We start from the raw sequence: 23739 nt of genomic DNA, 5'->3' as shown, positions 1-23739 counted from the left end.
TTAATTTAGGGCGGACAATTAGCTGTTAGCTGATTCAATTAGTTGATAGTTGTTAGCTGATTCAATTAGCTGGTTTGACTAGCTGATTCGATTAGTTGTTTGCATTAAAATGTTTGGTAAAACAACTGTTTAATATTAGCTGTTTATACGTAAAATGATAATTCAGACATTTCTATTTTATTTTGTTTCTAATATATTCAATTATGTTCTTTTGAATTTAGAATGTTTAAAATTTTTTGTTATTAGTTATTGAAAATTGTAAAAGTGTTATAAAAGTATTTATTTTTATTACAGTTAGATTTTAAAAAATAATATATTTTTATTAAAATATATATATAGTTTTTTCTATTGGAAATGATGTAAAATATAAAATAATAAATTTTTCGTGTATATATTTATTATGTTAGTTATTGATTAGTTCATTATATTTATAATTTTCAATAAATTTAATTTATTTTAGTATAAAAATTTATATAATGTAATTTTAAAATAAAAATAAATTATTAATATTTATATTTTCTATTTTATGTTGATTTTAATAAATTTATATATTTTACAATTAAAATAATTTTTATATAAAAATTAATTATTTTAAATTTATAAAAGTAAAACTATATTATAATAAAATATTCTAATATAATTAATAAATAATCAAAATATATTTATCTATGTAAAATGCATAATAAATTTTTAAGGGCATATAAGGAATAAATTTTTTTTTTTACAGAAAAAGCTATTTCAAAACGCTGAGTAAGTTAGCTTTTCAGAAATTAGCTTTTTGGGTCCAAAAAGCTAATTTAACAAACACCTAAATTAGTTTTTTGACTGGTCAAACAGCTAAAAGTTGTTCAATAAGCTAAAAGTTCTTCAAAAAGCTATTTGTCAAACACCCCCTTAGTCTCGTAATTATGAATTATTTTAAAATGATTTTGTAAGTAAAATTTTTTTATATATTTAGCCTTTCAATGTTGGAGATGGTTGCATGGTATGCCGGAGGACACGTGTCCATCAGGTCAGTACCACGTTAATTTTTATGAATAGTACAAAAATAAGTGGTTGTTTGTGTAGTAATTTGATATAATAATTTGTAAGAAAATATTGTGTTGTATATATTTATTGTGACATGCACATACAACTCAAACCATCGGAATTATATCTTTTTTTTAATGAAATTAAAAACCTAAAAAAGTATTACCTACGTCCGGTTCTAAATGTCTCATTTACTTTTTAGATGTTGATCTTTGAATATTAATTATTATATCAAAACATAATATAAATTAAGAAAAAATTGTAAAAATACTTATATTAGTGTATTATAATATTAATAGAATGACATTTGTAAAAAAAAAAAAAATTACAAATATAAGAATATTTTTAATGTTAAGTACAATGATGCAAAATATAAATATGATCCTTAGAGACGGACATAGAGAATATATAAAAAGAACTGACGATATTAATTTTGATTTGTTTTTAATGGTAATTTAACTATAATACTTTATGAAAAAAATATATATTTATAAGAAAATTATAAAGATTGAGGATTGTAAATAAAGTAAAAATAATAGCCAATAATGAAACTATGTTCTTTTATGAATATGATATTCTATTTATTATCTAAATTTATGTTATTTTTAGTTTGATTGACATAAAAATATTCAATAAGAAATTATATATTAAAATAAATTTTATCAACTATTATTTGTTTATATAGCCACTTGGATTAAATATTTATATTTTATATTGGTAATAATTTTAGTATGTCAAAACTATTTTATCTCTATTAATATGATGATATTATTGTAATAAGTATAAATGTGATTGTATTTATAATATATAGTGACTTTTATATATATATCTACGGAAAAAAATAAATATTTTGTATTTGAATAACATAAATGATAAGATATATACTTATTAAATTGATGGAAAAGTATCACCACAAGAAATTATTAATTTTGTAACGAGGTTTTTTCGTTCCTAAATTCACTTTTTCTGTTACTAATGATATTAGAGACGAAATTAGAGATGGAATTACGTTAGCTACGTGAACTTTAGGAACAGAATTCCTTTACAAATATATATTTTATTTTTTTTGTTTTTGTAGTGTATGACATATTTCTACAGAGAATGTATTTAATTATAGGTCAATTGTTTATGTGTTACAATAGTTGATAGTTTCACCAACCAAACGCAATTTGATGACAAAAGTTATATGCTAATACAATTGGAAATTATATATTAAGGTAGGTTCGTTTATAAAATATTATAAAATTTTTACTATTCATTAAATATATTTAAAAAAAAAAACAAACTTTAAAAAATTATCAACTCTAATCTCTATTTATTATTTATTATATTATATTAAAATTAATTTTACATTTAAAACATCACATCATATAATTATTTAAATTCAAAATTTTTAATATTCAAATCGTAAACTAAAATTCAAACTTCCAAAAACACACCTTTAAGTATTATTTTTTTCGTCTCAATTCAAAATATCATTTTTTTTTATCTCACTCAAAAATATCTCTTTAATATTTTATTATTTTTTTACTTAAATTACAATCATATCATTACAAATACAATTATTATATATACAAAGTCAAATAATAAAATTATCAAAACTTCTACACAAGTCTATTGAATAATAAATATTACTCCCTCCGTCCACTTAATAAATTTATATTTATCTTTTGCGTCATTATACTTAACATTAAAAATATTATTATATTTGTATAATTTTTTTACAAACGTCATTCGATTAGAATTATAAGACACTAATAGAAGTATTTTGTCATTTTTTCTTTGATTTGTACTAAATTTTGATATAATAATTAATATTTAAATACCAACAAACAAAAGTCAAATATAAACTTTATAAGTGGACGAAGGTAAGTATTACTTTTTAATTTACTAAAAAATCCAAAAATAAATCCTCTCTCCGTCCCACCGGAATTGAACTATTTGATTAGGGACACGGTATTTACGTTAAAAATATTTAATTAGTTAATAATAATGAGTTATTATTATATTATTTTTTATGTAATTAATAATATTTATAATTTTAAAGTAACTTTAATATATATGATTAAAAAAATTAAAATATATGTTTAAATATTTAAAATTTATATAGCAATTAAAAAATATATGCAATATGGATATCGAGAATAAAATTTCTGTAATACAAAGTAAATAATAAAAAATATTTTTGTTTATTTATAATTAACATAAATCAATTTTATAAAAAAAATGTATAGTTTTAAATATTGATAAAAATATTTATTTGTTTGAGGAGAGATAATAATAAATGAGTTTTGAGTAGATCTTACGTCATTTATATTATTGTATGTTATGTTCTTAATTAAATTAATTTATATTTGTTAAATATATTTTAATTTAATAATTTTTACCATTAATTGTTACGAAACAAATTAAAAAAAAAAAAACAATATCAATTACGATAGAACAGAGGGAGTACGTTAATCCGAAGCCGCCAGCATATGAGTAAAAATCTTCAGACGTGCTGAGGACGCCGGCCACGTCAAAACGACGCCGTATCGAATTCCCAGCCCCATTTGTATTTTTAAAAAGAAAAGAAAATATAAAGTACACTACTAGTGGGGTTTGGGGTTGGCGGCACATCGGCGCATTCGCCAGCCCGCGCTCGTATATCTATCTATATATATATATAGCAGTGCTTCCCCGCCATTAATTCTCAACTCAGAACAAACATTCTAATTGCAGTTCCAATTTCAATTTCAATTCCAATTTCCAATTAGACAATGAAGGGCAAGTTCAACGGCACCATTCTCCAGAGCGAGGCTCTCGCCAAGGTAATTTTGATTAATTATTTGATTATCTATGCATTTCATCTGATCCCATCTGTTGATCTATCTTTTTCAACGGCGTTTTGATTATGATTTTGTTGTTGTTGTTGCTGTTGCAGTATGTTTTGGAAACGAGCGCTTATCCGAGAGAGCACGAGCAGCTCAAGGAGCTGCGGCTGGCCACAGTCGACAAATACAATTTTTGGTATTCATTTGAATTAATCATTGCATCTGAATTGAATCATATATATATATATACATAAAGCGGCGGAATCAGAACTCGAATAAAAGAAGATTAATTATTTTTTCCTGAAAAATCGATATGAAAAATGTATATAGTGATACTATATCGAAATTTTGCTACAATATTGATATATTATTTCATACTCAAATATTAAAATCTAAAATAATACTTTTTGTATCAATATATTGAATTATTTATATACATAAATATCCCGAATATCAAAATATTGAGATTATATTATTATATACTGAAAAATATCAAAGTATATATTATTACCATACTAAAAAAATTCAATGTGATATTAGATCATACCAAAAATTTTGATATTAAAATTTCGGTATTTTTTATAATAATACAAAAAAATTGGTAAAAGAAAAATTTATATTACCAGAATTTTAATAATTTTTTTTCATTATATATACTTTAAAAATTATACTACCTCCGTCCAGTTCTAATGTCTCATTTATTTTTTACGTTTTGATCTTTACATATTAATTATTACTATGAAAACGTAGTACAAATAAGGGAAAATGACAAAAATATTTCTATTAGTGTTTTATAATATTATTATAATCACATTTGTGCAAAAAATTATACAAATATAAATATATTTTTAATGTTAAATATAATAACGCAAAAAAGAAATGAGACTTTTAAAATCAAATAAAAATAATATAAATTAGAATAAAAAATTAAAAGGTGGGGTGGATTGGGGGAGGGGGGGCTCTCCCCACTTGCCCCCATGTAGTTATGCCCATATATATATATATATATATATAATTTGAGGATTGGTGTTTTGATTTGATTTTATGATGTTAATTGCGAAGGAGTATGATGAATGTACCGGCAGATGAGGGGCAGTTCATCTCGATGCTGCTCAAAATAATGAACGCGAAGAAGACTATAGAGGTCGGAGTCTTCACCGGCTACTCTCTTCTTTCCACTGCCCTCGCCCTCCCCGACGATGGCAAAATCATCGCCGTCGATATCGACCGCGAAGCCTTCGACACCGGTCTGCCTTTCATCCAGAAGGCAGACATGGCCAACAAAATTCAATTCATCCGGTCCGACGCCATGACAGTCCTCCACGACCTCCTCAACAAGGTCAGTACACTACCTACATTACACTACACTAATTCCTTTCTATCTCAAATTCAAATTCAATTTTGGATTCATTGTTAGAAAATTATTATATCGCGAAAATATCAAATAATTATCGAAAGGTAAAACTCAATATCAAAATAATTTATCGAATAAATTCGATAATCACAATAATTTTATCGAAATAAATTCGATAATCACATCGAGTCGAGGTATAACCTCTCTCTGTAAAAACGAATACGTCCCGGTAGTGTCTCCGGTTCGTGGCGCAATGTTCTCAAAGATAAAACGACGTTCGTCTCCGAATTATGTAATACCCAAAATATTTCGAAGTTCCGACAAACTATAATAAAGTGAATTCAAACTATCTCGGGAGACTTGAACAAAAATGCAAGTGACCGGAATATTGACCGGAAACTCGCCTGAAATATTGCTAGAAACTTAGAGAGAGAGAAGAGAATTCTCTTCTCGGTTGTGCGTAAAGAAATTAAATGGTGAAGGCCTTTTATAGGCACCTCTACCATGCGGGGAAATTAATGCTCGAGCCGAAACCACCGTAATCGATGACAATTAAATTTCAGTAACGTCCGGCTATAAACACCAAATATACTTCCGGTTATAAATATTTTTAAATTTCAAATGATCATTTACTTTTACCGTCCCATACCTATCTATCCATTTGTTTTTTTTCACGAAGTTTCAGGAATATTAGTATTATAGTAAAGTGTAATAGTAGTAAAAGTAAAAAAACTAAAATATCATCGAGGTAAAAATTTATTATAGTGGTATATTTGTAATATAGTGTAAGCTTAAACATAATTTTGATAGTAATAGATAGGTATTAGAGTTACTAAAAAAAAATGGATACTTTATTTTAGGACGGACCAAAATAAAAAAATTGATAGATAGAAGGGACGGATGAAGTATTATATATCTATATAATTATAATTTTTTGGCTATATTATTTTCTTGGCTTTCAACAACATATTTTGTTGTTTCAATTTGACTTGGCAATATAATAGACTTCGTCAAGTTTCAAGCCCAACCCACGACCACAACGAAGACCTTTGAGCCGAAGACAAAACTCGTTCTTGTGTACTTCTGTTATTATTTGGTCCGAGCAGGTGGCACGCGCGCTTGTGGCTTACTAGCATTAATACGTCTAACCACATTATCAATAACTACCCTACAGTCCACATGCATTTCAACTCACCGCATAATCGGTTCAAAAAATCATGAATTTAAATTAAAATTAAATTTCATCGATTAAATAATTAACCGATTTTCCAACATTCATCAATGACGGTTGTGGTGCAGGGGGAAGACGGGACGTTCGATTTTGCGTTTGTGGATGCGGATAAGTCGAGAAACATAAAGTACCACGAGGAGTTGTTGAAGTTGGTGAGGGTTGGTGGGATAATCGCCTACGACAACACGCTCTGGTCGGGGTCGGTGGCGGCGACGACGGAGGAAGAAGTGAAGATACAAGATTTTATGAAGGCGTGTAGAACTCACATCATGAAATTCAACACATTCCTCGCCAGTGACCGCCGCGTCGAGCTCGCCCACCTGTCCATCGGCGACGGCCTCACTCTCTGCAAGCGCCTCGTCTAAATACCAAACCCTTAATTTCCATTTTTAATTAATTAATTATTTTCTATTTTTAAAAAATAAAGAAAATAAAATTGTTTTTCTTTTAATTTTAATTTTAATTTTAATTCTATTTATTATTGTTAAATGTATTTTGATTAATAATTGCATGCATTAACTTCTGTGTGTAATTGTACTACTATGTTATTATGGCATGTTCTCTTTGTATCTTGTGATGTTTTAACTTATGTTTACTATCTCTTATTTTGGTGCTTTTGTTTTATATTTTTCGGTATTTTTTTCGGCATTCATTTTTCTTTAGGATTTTGTATTAGACAAACAAATAATAATATATTATTGGTCAGTACGTAAGAGATTTTGATATTTTTGTTATTTGACTTTATGTATTAATTGTATGTATAATAATACATTTGAAATTTAAATAAAAGTTAAAGGTATTTAGTATTAATGTATAATCATTATTTCGAAAATAAAAAATAGATACTTTGAAATAGAACGAACAAAAAATGGTAAAAAATATATTTTGAATTTGGATGTAGGGAGCATTAATTTTCTTCTGCTTTATGCATTTGTTTCAAGCTTATAATTTATTTTTGCATTTACAAATTATATTCAATTTAGTTTTCATTATTTTTAGTATTTCAATTCATGTTATGCTCAATTTTGAATATGGTGTCAATTCGTATTTTCGAGTCGTATTTATGGAGTAATAAAAAATGTCAATCTAAATCCGATCCGAACCCAAAATTGACCTAAAAACCTACATTCGAGCACAACACGAATTTTTTCGAGTCGGGTTTAAGTTGACATGATTTAGTTTCAGGTCACCCGAAATCCGAACAGACTCGAAACGAAACAGATCCGAAAACTTTGTAAAAAATAAATTTTACCTAAAAAGAATCAATTTTAATCTAGTTTTTATATTATTTTATATTTAGTATAATATAAATATTATAAATTCAAATAATAAAAAAAATAATTTCAGGTCAACTCGAAACACGAAATTCGAAAACAAATCTGATTTTTATATTTTTGGATTATCAGGTCAACCCGAAATTTGATCCGAACATGACATGAATTTTTTTTTCATTTTGCGTTCGGGTCAATCCGATTTTTTGCTAACCTAAAATATCCAAATCCGAACCTGAACCTGAAAATGTTCAAGTCGAACGATTCAGTTTTTCGTATTGGATTTACTTTTGACAAACATGCAACTCAAACCCATCGAACAATCTTCGGATTGATCGAGCCCGAAAGGCTTTCTAAAAATATATTTTCAGCCAACATTAAGGGTGTGTTTAATTTATGCTTTTATTTGTATTTTTTTGTTCGTGTGTTGTTTGATACTACTTTCTTCCAGCAAAAAAATATATATACAAATATTCATTTTTTTTTATATTTAAATATTAATTATTATATCAAAATATAGTACAAATAAAAAAAATGACAAAAATATCTCTATTAGTCTTTTATAATACAAATGCAATGATATTTGTTAAGTAAATTATGCAAAAGTAAAAATATTTTTAAAATTAAATATAATGTTGCAAAAATAACTGTAAATTTTTTTGCTGAACGGAATGAGTAATATTCTCAAAAATAAATTGTTTATATTTTTTTATATATATAAAGTGAGATTGCATGGTAAAAAATACTCCCTCCGTCTCAGATACCGTGTCTACTACACTGTAGACACGATATTTTAGGAGGGGTGTAATTAGTAGATAATTAAGAATGTATTAGTAAAAATAATTATTCTATAATATAAATAATTATAAATTAAGATTAAGATAACTAATTAGTTTAATTAAAATTTAAAAAAAATTAAAAAGTTTTAAATGAGATTAAAATGTATAATTATTTTCCAAAAAAGAAAGTGACATGGTATGTGGGACGGACAGAAACGGCAACGTGGACATGGTATCTAAGACAGAGGGAGTATAAAACAAAGCCTAAAAATTTTAGACTACCATAAATATTAACAAACATGGATTCAAATCTCGCTTTCCGGTCACCTAGTTTTTATTGACATAGTATTATACACTATTATATTTTCTTGGTAATTTTTTTTATTTAATTATTCCCTCCGTATATATTTGAATTTTTGCAAATAAATTTAGTTATATTAATATTTGATAGGTAATAATATAATAAAAAATAAAAAAAATAATTTTTCTTAAATGCATTATTTGTAATATTATGTAAAGTATAAAATATATTTTATTAAAGTTAAAAATATTTTTACTAAAAAAAAACGGATACATATAAATTGGACATAGATAAATAACAAAATAATTACATATAACTGGAACTGATGAAGTATTATTCTAAAACGCTAAACAAACAAAATCAAAACACACCCCAAATGTATGAATATGTTAAAAAAAATGTATATTAATATAATAAAATAACTAAAATACATATAGGTTTTTTTAAAAAAAAAAAATCGATTAATGTTATTGGGTTTATTTTATTAGAAAACTAAGTAGTATAAAAAATATTGTCATCGTCCTAATACAATAGTCTTGTTTATCATTTTTGTTCGTCTTAAAACAATAGTCTCATTTTCATAAATAATCATATCACTATAAAACTATCATTACTTTTTCATTATTATTACACAATTGCCACTACTTTTTACACTAATACGTTCGTTCATAAAAGCAGAAAAGTCTTTTACCCGTACTTTTTACCCACTACCAATATAATATCAATATTCTTTAAATCTCATGTCAAACATAACCCAATCTTATTTTCATAAATAATCATATTACTATAAAACTACCCTTACTTTTTCGTTATTATTATATAATTGTCACTATTTTTTTACACTAATACACTCACAAGAGCAAAAAAGTTTTTTACCCGTACTTTTTACTCACTAACAATATAATATCAATATTTCTTAAATTTTGTGTCAAATATAACCCAGACTATAGTTTTGGGATGAAGGGAGTATAAAAATTGCATTAAAGAAAAAAAATATAAAAATCACAGAGCGTGTTATTATTTAAAATTTGTTTCACTATTTTCACAATTCAATCCAAAAATATTTATTAATTTTTTAACGAAATATCATTTAAAAATAAAATAAAATCTGAAGTCGACATAAAACATGCTAAAAATTTGCCTCTGATAATATTATGTATTATGTGGCAATGCTTTAACGACAGCCGCCGCCTCCATTTTATTATCAGCAATTTTATTAGTACTTTATTAAGGTCTATGTTTTTTCGCGGATTTTTTTATTAAAATTATTAATAATATTTTAGAAAAAAAATAAATAATAATTTATTTTTATTTTATATTAGATGTATTTGGTTTGAGTTTTAAAATATAAATATTATAATTATATTTATTAAATATTTAATAAAAATACCTTATATTTTTCATATAATATCACCTTAATAAGTAGTACTCTCTTCGTCCCATCTACTATGTTTACATTGTCATTTTTGTCCGATTTCACATCTCATGTCACTTTTTTTTAGATAAATGATTATACACTTTAATCTCATTTTAAACTTTTAAATTTAAATTTTTTTAATTTTAATTAAATTAATTAGTTATTTTAACCTTAATTTATAATCATTTATATTATAGAATAAATATTTCCATTAATATATTTTTAATTATCTACTAATTATATTTATTATAAATTCTCGTGTCTACAGTGACTCAGATATCCAATGTGGGACGGAGGGAGTATATTTTTATAAAAAAATGAGAGAGAGAATAGTGTACTTTTGCATGAAATCATAACTAAATAAACTCTTGGTTTATATTTTTTTAAAAAAATTATTAAAAAAATTCAAAATGTAAAAATTTCTTCTTTAATTAAATAAAAATCTATTTTTTATATATTATATATAAATTATTTTTACTTCAAAATATTTAATTAAAATGATATTTGAAAGAAATGTCTAAATTTTCAAATATTTTTAACAATTTCATAGTTATGGGGTTTGTTTTTTAAAATTTTATTTTTTCACTATTTCAAGTCTGCGTTTTTTAAAAGAATATTTTTTTTTTTTTACAAAGCATTTCATTATACATTATTTTAATACTAAAAACTCAAACTAAATTTTTTGAAATTACATATAAAAAATACTTCATCCGTCTCAATACAATAGTCTTATTTATTATTTTTATCCGTCCCAAAATAATAGTCTCATTTCCATAAATATTCATATCACCATAAAATTATCCATATTTTTTTATTATTATTACATAAATGCCACTACTTTTTATACTAATACACTCACAAAAACAAAAAAATCTTTTAATTATATTTTTTACCAACTATTAATATAATATCAATATTCCTTAAATTTTACTTGTACTCAAATAAAATCATAATTTTTGTAGGAAGGTGGTAAAAAAAAAAAAAAAACCCAAACCCTCTAATTTACTAAAGGACGACACGTGTCTTAATATCCACCGTTCATCTTCCTTCTTTTATCACGTACTTAACTGGTGATTTTCCTCGTTCATATATATATATATAGATATAGATAGATATAGATATACATATACATACAAGAGTATCAGAGAAGAAGAAGGCCGTACATACAGTAGAATTAAAATGGCTTCCTCTCAATCTCAGGTAACTGTATCTTCATCTTCCATCCTCCTCTTATCTTTTTAATCCACAATCGATTTTATTTATGCATTTATCAATTTGGAGAGAGTTCACAAAAATTAGGTTTAAATTTGAATTTTAAAATAAAATCGAACGTTTGTGTTTGTTAACATACACTCACTCCGTTCCAAAAGTAAATATCTATTTGTTTTTTGTACGTAATTTTAGAAATATTAGTATTATATTGGAATATAGTATGAATAAAGTAGAAATGACTAAAATAACCTTATTAGTATGTATGATACAAAGGTAATGGCATTTGTGTAATATATTGTAAGTTGTAAGGGTATTTGTAATGTTAGGTATATAGTACAATTACTGAAAAAAAAAATGGATACTTTGTTATGGGACGGATTAAAATGGAAAAATAGATATTTTGATATGGGACGGAGGGAGTATTTAGAAACAATATATTTATATTTATGATAGTTATCTTATTTAAGAGATTTTGTAGGATTTTTTTTGCATTATTTAGACGATTTGTATATTAGTATAAATATATACGCATTCTTATTATTGCAATACAGACTTTCACTTTCATATTCTAGTTCTTTTAGATTTATAGATTCAATCTAAGTATTAATTTCGTTAAATTATAAATAAAATATTACTCCCTCCGTCCCAATACAATAGTCTTGTTTATCATTTTTGTCCGTCTCAAAACAATAGTCTCATTTCCATAAATAATTATATCACCATAAAACTATCCATACTTTTTTATTATTATTACACAATTACCACTACTTTTTATACTAATATATTCACAAGGACAAAAAAGTCATTTATCCTTACTTTTTAATAACTACCAATGTAATATCAATATTCCTTAAATGTCAACTATACTATTATGTATTTAGTTTTATTATATAAAATTTTATATATTTTTTTTATGAAAGAACATCGATATCGAATAATTTTATTAAATTATAGTTATGAAAATAATTAAATAATTAATTTGATGCAGTTTTTTACCATCGTACAAATTTTTCCATAGATTTTATTTTGTTAAATTAAAAAATAAATAAAAGGAAAAATTGTGAAACCCCAAACCATGCAATGGAAACACATCCAACATCTTCTACCTTATTTATCAGTTTTTCCTTAGGAGTGAAATAGCTAAATGAAATATTTGTTAAATTAACTTTTCGAAAAAAATTATTTAAGTTTGTAAACAAATAATCAAAAAATTAATAGAGATTGTTTTTTTACCCTTTCAAAACACTATTTATTTTTTATATGTATTTTTTTAATAAAGATATATATATATATTTTTTATAAAGTATCGTATTAAAAAATTATATAAATAAAAGTTCAAATCAATACTTCATTTCAATTTAATTTCGAGTAACATTCAAACAAACCCTGTACATAATTCTTTGTTTTATATTAATTTTTTGGGTAAATTATAGGGTAAACTGTTTTTTTAGTCCCGTAATTGGAACCCCTTATCATTTTAGTCCCGTAAGTGGAGCCTATCGCAAATTAGTCCCATAAGTGAAAAATTTTCGCTGTTTTAGTCCTCCGGCGCCGGAGACGCCCGCGTGGCTCTCCGTAGGTGACATGTCACGTGAATTTATTTATTTATTTTTTTTAATTTTTTTTAATTGGACCAAATAAAAAAAACGCAAATAAAATTAAAAATAAATTTTTAAAAAATAATAATAATAAAAAAAATCCACGTGTCTGCCACGTGTCACTGACCTTACACGACACTTGGCGGACACGTCACCTCCGCTGAGCCAACGGGCGTCTCCAGCGCCGGAGGACTAAAACAGCGAAAATTTTTCACTTATAGGACTAGTTTGCGACAGGCTCCACTTATGGGACTAAAATGATAACGGGGTCCAGTTACGGGACTAAAAAAACAGTTTACCCTAAATTATATAACAACAATTGACGGATCCACCATTATCAAGGTGGGTCGTAGCACCATACTTCAATTTTTATGTATATATACTAATTATTAATTTAGTTTTCATTCTATTCAAATATCCAAATATTAAATTCTATATAAAAATTTATTCTATAATTATTTGAAGGATACTCTTATTTTGATTTATTTTTTCTTAACAAAAATTTAATTAATTATATTTTGTTCCGTATCAAAACTCTAATATTCTTTGTTTGTTCTTATTTCACTCTATTAGAAACGATAATATAATTAAATGTTTTCATGGTATAAAAATGTATAAATGAATGTAATTTAACTTTTTTAATATTGTAGTGATAATTTATTAATATATAATCGTGCATCCACTTAATAAATCAGTTGATCTGCCACTGATAACACCCGCTCTTGTTTTAATAAAAATACATAAAATATCTTATGTTTTATTTATTGAGTGAAACCTCGTGTTAATGTAAAGTTTGCACGAAACACTCTTCTTGTCAAAAATTGATATTTGACTATAAATAAACACCTAAATTACACAAGTTTATACAAATAAAAAACTTAAAATATTTTAAATAATATTTTTGAATAAAATAAATAAATAAATAATTGATCAATCATTTATTTTTATAGTTTTTATAAAAAATCAGATAATAATTTATCTTCAAAAACTATAAAAATAAAGATTAATCAATTATTTATTTATTTATTTTATTAAAATTATAATTTAAGATATTTTATGTTTTTTATTTTTATAAAACTTGTTTAATTTATTTATTTTTTTCAATAAAAATAAATTATTTTTTTATAAATTTAAAAATAACAAAAATAAATATACTATGATACTTAAACAATTTTTATAACTAATAAAAAACTTCTAAGAAAAAAATTATTAAGAACCAAAGAACACAATGAATCTTTTAAAAATAAAATATTATGCTATGCCAAATATAATCAATACAATTGATTACTAAAGTATTTGTTTAATTAAAATAATTAAATTTAAAATTAAAGGTGGAGATTGAACATTTGCAAGGTAGCCTGTCTCATAAATATAAATATTTTAAATTATTATTTTACATGTAAATAGATAATATCAAATTAAGTAACATATCTGTAATCCTAAAAATTAGGATCGAAAGTTGTTTTTACATCTAACGAAAACTTAAAAAATCTCCCATTAATTTCCAGAGCAACACAATTCAAACTCAGGTTACCATAATACCAACGAAATCACCAACGAACACACAATCAAGACCTAAACTACAAACTAAAAGCCTCGGAAACGCAACTAACACGCTAAACCAAACCTCAATATAAGAAAACATCATCGATTTTAAATCGATCTACAAAGCGGACAAAAATACAGTGTATATACAAGAAAGGACAAAAAAATCGAACAATCAAATCATCAATCGACCATGGAGCAAGTCAAGCATCAAAGGAGAAATGAGAACCTTCATTTCCACCTGACAGATCCACCGGAGAACACGTGAAATGTATCGAGTGAACCGATGTGCCCAACGGTCAACAGAAGCATAGATATATCACATGTAAGCCAATCCAAGGGGTGATATTAAAACCCCCGATTAGACGAGTCGGTTGTTTACTGAACCTTAATAAATCATATGACTCAAAATATATCACAAATCTCTACCTTTTGGGCACAGAGATTGTGCACTATTGAGTGTAATCACTGTCCAAACAGTCATTACTTACATTCTTTTATACCTGCGAACTTTTTCACAAAGTTCAGTAATCAAAAGTGTTACTGTATATTGTTTTCTACACAAATCAAAAAATTTAATCAATAAAACTTTTGTTCCGAGGATTATATTCAAAAAAATATCTTTTCTAATTTTACTAGGCCTTTAGATACTACATCGCGTATAAAATGAAAGTGAACATCTTGTTTTTAGTTCAATCATGAAAAATGAGATTTTTACATAGTTGTATACCCAATTGGCTATCCGAAAAAACCATTATGTCATTACGCAAGTATTTTAATTCATTTAAAAGACCTTTAGCCGTAATGCTTCTTTTAAGGCTTCGATTACAGCAACATATTCCAACTCCCTCATAGAAAGAGCCACAGTATGTTGTCGTTGGAATTCCCAATTAATTGAACCAACAAATTGAATTAGCTAATAATTAATAACTATCTGAGTCTCCAACGGCTAATTATCAAACAGCTCATCGATCTTTAGTTCCTCATTTTTTATTGGTATTATTATTTGATTATTTTGTATGTTTTTAATGACTTTCGTGATTTTTTTTTAATTGTATGTATTTTTGGTTTTATTTTATAGAATAAGAGCAACTCGCAACTGAAGTACTTAGGGTTCATTAGGATTCTGATTGTTCACGCCGTCGGTTTGGTGTCGAATCTCTACAATGTCGTGAAGATGTGTTGTTCGCTCAAATCGACTATCGACATGGTCGAAAACGCCGTTACGGCGGTGGTGGGGCCCGTCTTCGAGAAAATCAAAGACGGTCCCGGCGATCTACTAGTTTTTTTCGATAACAAGGTAACATTTATAATCCTTTTTCTTTGGTCTTGTCGATATTTTTCCTCGTTAATTTGATTGCTCAACCTTTGGTAATTCGCTATCTGTTACTTCCTCCGTCCAAAAACTATAGTTTGGGTTGTGTTTGGCACGGGATTTAAAGAATATTAATATTATATTGGTAATGGGTAAAAAGTACGAGTAAAAGACTTTTTTTGCCCTTATGAGTGTATTAGTGTAAAAATAGTGGCAGTTGTGTAACTATAATGAAAAAGTAAATGTAACTTTATAGTGATATGATTATTTATGGAAATGAGACTATTGTTTTTGGACGAACAAAAATGATCAACAGGACTATTGTATTGTGACGGGAGGAGTAGAATATTTTGCAGAAATTTTAAAATAACCTATTTTTTTTCTCGCAAAATATTATATTATATATTGTAGAAATGAAGGCTAGTTAGTTAATTCATTCAAAATGTTGAGCTTGTATTATAATAATTGTGATGAATGACTATACTCAACACTAAACCCTAAGTTGTTAAATAGTGTGGTTCGTGTTTTATGTTATTTCACAGGCTGATGTTTAAACAATGAATCTAGGTAGTATTTTGCAAGAAAAAAAATAAAAATAAAAATAAAAAAAAACTGTTTTTTTAATCTCGTAACTGAACCCCATTATCATTTTAGTCCCGTAAGTGGAGCATGTCGCAAACTAATCCCATAAGTGAAAATTTTTCGTTATTTTAGTCCTCCGGCGCCGGAGATGCCCGCGTGGCTCGCCGGAGGTGACGTGTGGATTTTTTATTTTTCTTTTCATTTTTTTAAATTTTTTTTAAAATTTATTTTTAATTTATTTTAAATTTTATTTGTATTTTGTTTTTATTTGGTACAATTAAAAAAAATTAAAAAAATGAAAAAAATAAATAAATCCACGTGTCCGTCAGGTGTCGCTGACCTGGCGGGACACCTGGCGGACACGTCACTTCCGGCGAGCCACGCGGGCGTCTCCGACGCCGGAGGACTAAAACAAAATAATTTTGGTTATAGGACTAAAATGATAAAGGGTCCAGTTACGGGACTAAAAAACAGTTTATCAAAAAAAAAATTGTTTATAGAAAATTATAAAAAGAATAGTAATTTTGGTTTTTGTAGTTAGAAATAATTATTAAATATGATATTTTATATAAATTAGATAAGATAATAATGCTAACAATTGGTTTTTGGCGCAAAAAATTAGATTAGAATGTACAGTGAAGTGTTTTAAATATTACACATATGTCACAATATAATAGTCTTGTTTATCATTGTTGTCCGTCCCAAAACAATAGTCTTATTTTTATAGATAATTATATCACCATAAAACTACCCGTACTTTTTCATTTTTATTACACAATTGTCACTACTTTTTACTCTAATACACTTAACAAGGGCAAAAAAAGTTTTTTATCCATATTTTTTACCAAATACCAATATAATATCAATATTCTTTAAATCTTATATCCAACCCGACTATATTTCTGGGACGAAGGGAGTATACAATTTCATAAAATATAAAATTATTTATAATACAAATAAATCTATACATAATTAGCTTAAGCTTGTTTTATTAAAAAAACATGATAATAAATATAAATATATTTATTTGTTTAATAAATAAAATAGAAAGAAAATAAAGATTTTTTATTTAAATTTTTTAATAATAAAATTTTAAATTTAAATAATTATTTAATATTATATAAAAATATATTAATATTAATATATTAAATTAAAATTTTTAATATAATACAAAAATAAATATTAACATAAGATTTGATTTTAAAAAAAATAATTAATATAGTAAAAAATTTTAAAATTACCCAAGAAAAAGAAGATAACCTTAGATTTAGAAATATATATATATATAGATATAAATAAAAATATAATGCCAACGGACTATAACTTCAATAAATTTTCTTTCAAAACTTATTTATATTATCACATTAAGTATTGTCATATATTGGCTATTTATACTTCAGGTGTTGTCAAATCATATTTTATATGTATCGTCATATATTGTCTATTTATACTTCAGGTGTTGTCAAATCATATTTTATATGTATCGTCAGCACTGTACTAACTAACACTCAAATCATATTTTATATGTATCGTCAGCACAATATTAACTAACACTGAACAGCCAAATTTATTCATATTCTCGATAATACAAGTTCTATTAGGGGTGAGCAAAATATTCGAAATTTGAAAATTTGATCCAAACCAAACCGAAATTTAAAATTTGGTTTGGATTTCCGGATAGTTTCGGATTGAATTTTTGACAAATTCGGATTTTCGGATCGGTATATTTGAAATCCGAACCAATCTGAAATATAATATTTTAATTTATTTTTTATTATATATTTAATATTTTATTAGAAAATATTATATTTTAATATAAAAAAAAAATTCAAAATTATTAATTATATTTTAATATATTAAATTTTTATATATTATATATAATATTATAAAATAATAATAAAATATAAAAGAAATTTACAAATTAGAAAAATAATTAAAAATATTTAGGATTTCGAATTTTTCAGTTTGATTCGAATTTCTGATTTCGATTATTTCAATTCAGATTGATTTTTTCAAAAATTTCGAATTTTCTGATTGGTTCGGATTTTGGCAAAATCCGAACCGAAAATCCGAATGCTCACCCCTAAGTTATATTGCTCTACCTCAGGTAGATGCAGCAGCCCAAAAGCTCGACGAGCTCACACCGCCCGCCGTCAAGGCAATTGCCGGGACGGCTACACAACTCGCCGGAAAAGCGTCCAAGGTCGCGCTAGACTTGGCCGGAGAAGCCAAGGCCGGCGGTCCTTTAGCTGCCATAGCTCAAGCAGGTAAAATATCCAAGGACATCGCCATCGGGCAATTGGCCGCAGTCGCGCACAAAGCCAATCAGCAGCCGGCATTGCAAGGGTTGGCCGAGATGGCTATTCCGGCCGCAGCAAATTTGTCGAACAAGTACAATAATTTGGTTAAAGACATGGCCGGAAAAGGGTTCCAAATGTTCAAGTATGTCCCGTTGGTGCCCGTCGATGAAGTGGCCGATGCTTACAAGCAAGTGGAATCCGGCACCGGTGCCTCGCCGGATAATGGATCCGGCAATGCATAGGTAGCCTTACCCGGTGGCCGCCGATGTATATATATATGTATCTATATGGCGATAGTTACTATGCTGAATTAACTTAGCACACTAGACAACAAAAAAAGGCACACACGACAACAAATAGAATAAGATTTATAGTATTTTCTGTCATCTAAGAATATGCTCAAACTTTTAGATACGAATTTCAATGTAAGAGTGTATTATTTATTACCATTTACTTTTATAATAAAAAAGTAGAAAGAGTATTATTCCTACAGTCTCGGTTCAAAATATATTTTTTACTATTTTTTTTGTCTCACTTAAAAGTATTCATTCATTTTAGTAAAAATAATTATACATTAATAGCAAAATACATTTAATTTTTACCTAAATTATAAATATATAACATAATAAATACTTCCACTAACTAATAAGATATTATTTCTTAATACTCCCACCACGATTGACACTATTTCCATTTTTGTATGTCCCGTAACAATGGATACATTTCTATTTTTGGTAAAAATTATTAAATCTAAACATATTTAACAAATATAAATCAACTTAATTAATAGAACTCACTCAAAACCCTTTTATTTTTATTTCTCTCCTAAAAAAAAATAAATATTTTTATAAAATTAATTTATGTTAATTATAAATAAACAAATATATTTTAATTTTTTTAATCATATGTATTAAATTTACTTTCAAACTATAAATATTAGTATTAATTATATAAAAAATAATATCATAACTAATTATTATTAATTAATTAAACATCCTTACCTTACCTTAAATACAGTGTCCCTAATCAAATTATTCAATTTCGGTGGGACGGGTTGGACGGAGGAAGTATAATTTTTTCATTAAAGAAAAACAAAAATACTTTTAAATGACAAATAAAAAAAGAAAAAGCACAAATTGAAATATAATACAAATATAATGGGCAGCACAAAATACCATTGATTCTTATACGAAATATGAATTAATTGAAACTACAGGTTATCGGCATATTTTTTATGTGCCGATGATTTGTTCTTATCAGCACCGTAACCTCTCTCGTGTATCTATAATCTTGATCCTAACGGTACGGTTGCGTGCTCTAGTGATGCGTGAGAAGTGTCTTATTTAGTCGATTCCGAAAGAATTACTCGAAAACTTATGGCAAATTGTACAACATCGCACACTTGTCATCGATTAGAAATAAAGTCTAGAATATATATATGTAACGGTATAGCAAGGCAAAGCATGCAGTCGAAACCAATGCACATAAATCATTTTTTTGACATGGTGTACTTATTAAAGCGAGTCGCAGAGCAGTTTCAAGACATAACGGCGTTTCTCCTGTACAAAAACATAGAATCGAGTCACTTAATCCATTCATCATATTTAGTACTTAATCCAAACCTATACGATGAGCAGAAGATACAGCACTGTACTGAATTTAAACGTCATTGGTTTTTTTTTTTTTCCGGGACAATGACACTCTAACATCATGAAACACAGACAGCTAGCACAACAATAGTTTAGCAAAAGCTTCGCATAAATCATAACCAATAGCAACTTATATCTATAACATGGGCAGCCCCTTGTGCAACGCGACACTATAAAATACCGAATCATTAAAATAAAGTGTTTCCTGAGAATTTTTACTGTGATTTTCATATTAAGAATGGTGTTAGATTTAAGAACACACACACACACCTAGGGTCGAACTATTTGATCTCACTATTTGATCTATAAGAACTTGACTAGGCCTGATGAAGGATATTGGAGAGTGGAGATGAGTCAAAATAGAATCGAGATTCACAATTGTGGAAGCATGCTTACAGAAACATTGCAAAAAAATATTTATGGTCGGATCGGAATGAAAAATCTTTAAATTTAAGTTTTGAAATATTTGGAAAAAATAAAAATTTGAGTATTTGATGTGATGATTTGTGAGAAAAAATTTTGATTAGAAGCTAAAAGCCATTAGAGACAATAAGATGTGTCCTAAAAGGAAAAAGTCGATAACAAATGAAACTTTCAGAACTGTAAAATACATATATGTATATGTGTGTGTGTGCGTGTGCACACATATTATTCTATCAAAATCGATAATTAGAATGACCAAAAGATATTTAATTGACAAAATATTTTAGGGTTCTTAAACGAATAGGAATCAATAACGTGTAAACATATTTACGACAAACAAAAACGCAGAAAATAACATCAAATGCAAAAATAAGAAACACGTAGTTGTGTTCTTTTGTGAATTTTGTCACATATTTCGACTATTCAGATTTTTTTTTTCTCCAAAAATATCAAATCAAACCATTACTTTTTTTTCTTTATATACTACAAATCTATTTTACATTCAAAACACCGCATCAATACTTATTTATATCACATCAAATAACTATTCAAATTCAACATATTACTATTCAAAAATGCAAACCCACAAACAAACACACAGTTCAGCAGCATGTAAAATTAAAATGCTAATCGTAATTATTTTCTGGAGTGATTATATATACTGGAAAACCGTAACCGATATGTTTTTGTCCATTATGGCTGCACTCTTCTGTGTTTCTTTTTTTACTACTCGATCATTCGTTCTCCTTTAAAAAATATCAAATCTAACTATTATTTTAAATAAAAAAAAAAGTCTATTAAAACAAAAACACAAAAGAACAGAGGTTAGGAGGCTGACCGGTCATTTAGGAGCAGAGTCAGCAGACGGCTTAGAATACTCGCGGAGGATATTGTCATACGGATCGCGGCGCCCGTCAACTTGGCTGATTTGAGGATCCCAAAATATCTGTGCATTGTGTCGTTCAAATGTCCAGAAGCCATAGGGACGTAAAGGCAAGCTCCACATTTCTTTGGTCTTCTTACACCTCTCTTTTCTTTCATACACCTTCTCCCGAAATCGCCTATCCCTTTCCTCAGGATTCTCCATCAAACGTAGCACAAGATTCTCCGCAAACTCCATTATGAACCCCATCTTTTCCTGAATCAACAAAAAAAGTAACGGTTGGAAACGATATACATATATATATGTGTGTGTGTTTGTCTTTTGAATTTCACTTTTTCACTATGCAATCGATGTGTGTTACAATTCAACAATTATTTTTCATTCACAAAGGCTTTTCGAGTTCTGGGAATAATAAAATGTTGAATATATCATGTGACTAATGCCAAAATTTCCAAAAGTGCGTAGAATGTCACAGGATCTGTTTGGTTGTGTTTTCAGCATACTATTTTCACTATCCATTTATTTTTTCTCTATCAAAAATATATCGCAATCATATATTTTCTGAACACACAACTAACATGACATGACAATATAAATACAACACACAACTTATGTTAATATAAATACAATATAGCATATGAACTAACATGACATGACAATAGTTCTCATAGCACATGCCATGGTTATCTCAACACGTATAACATGTTAACACTACATAATACTACTTCCGTCCAACCAAAAAGTATACAATTGTTTTTTCGTATTGACCTTTAAATATTAATTTTTATATCAAAACGTAGGACAAATCAAGAGAAAATGACAAAAATACTTCTATTAGTTTCTTATAATACAAATACAATGATATTGGTGGAGTAAATTATACAAATATAAAAATAGTTTTAATGCTAAATACAATGACGTAAAAGCAACTGTATACTTTCTCGTTGGACGAAGAGAGTATATAACTAGCAGTATGTGCTAATGATATACATAACATATATTGTTTTCAACTACGTCTGTGCTGGTTAGCCCTTGTTATTTTATATTTAATATATTACTTTAAAAAATATTTTTCATTCAAACTATCAAATCAAACACTTCTTCATTTCGGTTTAAATAACAATTTCAATTCAAAATTTTATTATTCCAAAAACACAACAAAAGAAACTATGATTTCATCTCACATAACATGACCTCAACTATTCTTTAAACACAAATAGAAAGCCAAAGTAAACAAAGCCACAGCTTTCTTATTTGCCTATTTTATGATTAAAACATAAAATCTATAACATAATTTTTTCTTTTAAAAATTTTCAGATCCAAAAAAACGCACATATTTTTCCTCCGTCTCAGTAACATCAGAGTAGAAAATAAAAACCTTTCGCTGCATAAAGATTTCCAAGGTGCAAAAACCACTTCAATAATCGTCAATTTTCAAACATAAAATCTCATCATTTACGACAATGCCAGTTCCGAAATTGATTTTTGTTTTTTCCTTTACATTCGAGCACTCTAAGCAGTAGATCCAAGCGGAACCGTGAATTATTATTTATTTTTTTTAAGAAAAAAAGAAAAAAAGGAACATAAGAACATATTTCAACAAATCGATATTCCCAAATCCATCCCCATTCAAGATTTATTTAATAAAATCATAAACCCTAGAAATCGACACCTCGGAAAAAGATGAAATTCGAAATCATAAATTCGATCAAAATCACATGAAATTGATATCGGAAACAAATTTGAAGCGATTACAGAATGATCTTACCGGTTGCCTCAGACCTCAGCGAAGCTTTCGTCAAACCAAGTAAACTCCTCGATTTCGAAGAAGTATTCGATTATATGAAATATAAGAGTGAGGTAGAGTTCTATTTTCTATATAAAGGCTGTAGAATGGGCCAAAACCCAGACTTATCCTCTGAACCGGCCCACTTAAAGCCCAATATTAATAATAATAATACGGGCTACAAGCCCATTAATCAAAACATACGGATTCTTTGTTTTATATATTGCACTATTTTTAATATAAAAAAATAT

At 26.8% G+C, this 23739-nt stretch overlaps 3 protein-coding genes across 6 annotated transcripts; 2 read left to right on the top strand and 1 right to left on the bottom strand.

Moving 5' to 3' along the window:
• Positions 1-3733: 3733 nt before the first annotated feature.
• On the top strand, positions 3734-6934 carry LOC127241183 (flavonoid 3',5'-methyltransferase-like). 2 transcript variants are annotated; one of them, XM_051260104.1, is made up of 4 exons: positions 3734-3839; positions 3953-4038; positions 4908-5181; positions 6496-6934. In XM_051260104.1, the coding sequence occupies exons 1-4, from the start codon at positions 3789-3791 to the stop codon at positions 6790-6792; spliced, it is 708 nt and encodes a 235-aa protein (XP_051116061.1). In that variant the 5' UTR covers positions 3734-3788; the 3' UTR covers positions 6793-6934. The 2 variants fall into 2 exon arrangements, with proteins under 2 accessions (XP_051116061.1, XP_051116060.1); XM_051260103.1 differs by having other exon boundaries at positions 4905-5181.
• Positions 6935-11313: 4379 nt separating this feature from the next.
• Positions 11314-19239, top strand: LOC127241535 (REF/SRPP-like protein At1g67360). Of its 3 annotated transcripts, XM_051260650.1 has the most exons (4): positions 11334-11395; positions 14799-14875; positions 15632-15850; positions 18555-19239. In XM_051260650.1, exons 2-4 carry the CDS (start codon positions 14837-14839, stop codon positions 18987-18989), a joined length of 693 nt encoding a protein of 230 aa, XP_051116607.1. In that variant the 5' UTR covers positions 11334-11395; positions 14799-14836; the 3' UTR covers positions 18990-19239. The 3 variants fall into 3 exon arrangements, with proteins under 3 accessions (XP_051116608.1, XP_051116607.1, XP_051116606.1); XM_051260651.1 differs by lacking the exon at positions 14799-14875 and having other exon boundaries at positions 11314-11395; XM_051260649.1 differs by lacking the exon at positions 11334-11395 and having other exon boundaries at positions 14245-14875.
• Positions 19240-19891: 652 nt separating this feature from the next.
• On the bottom strand, positions 19892-23572 carry LOC127241541 (uncharacterized). Its single transcript, XM_051260662.1, has 3 exons — positions 23471-23572; positions 21658-21957; positions 19892-20306 (listed from the first exon to the last, which is right to left on the bottom strand). The coding sequence occupies exon 2, from the start codon at positions 21949-21951 to the stop codon at positions 21661-21663; it is 291 nt and encodes a 96-aa protein (XP_051116619.1). The 5' UTR covers positions 21952-21957; positions 23471-23572; the 3' UTR covers positions 19892-20306; positions 21658-21660.
• Between the last annotated feature and the right edge of the window lie 167 nt (positions 23573-23739).

Source organism: Andrographis paniculata, unplaced genomic scaffold (genome assembly GCF_009805555.1).
Source record: "Andrographis paniculata isolate CXL003 unplaced genomic scaffold, ASM980555v1 Contig82END, whole genome shotgun sequence".
Classification (NCBI taxonomy): Eukaryota; Viridiplantae; Streptophyta; class Magnoliopsida; order Lamiales; family Acanthaceae; genus Andrographis; species Andrographis paniculata.
This window is presented reverse-complemented; position numbering and strand designations above follow the sequence as displayed.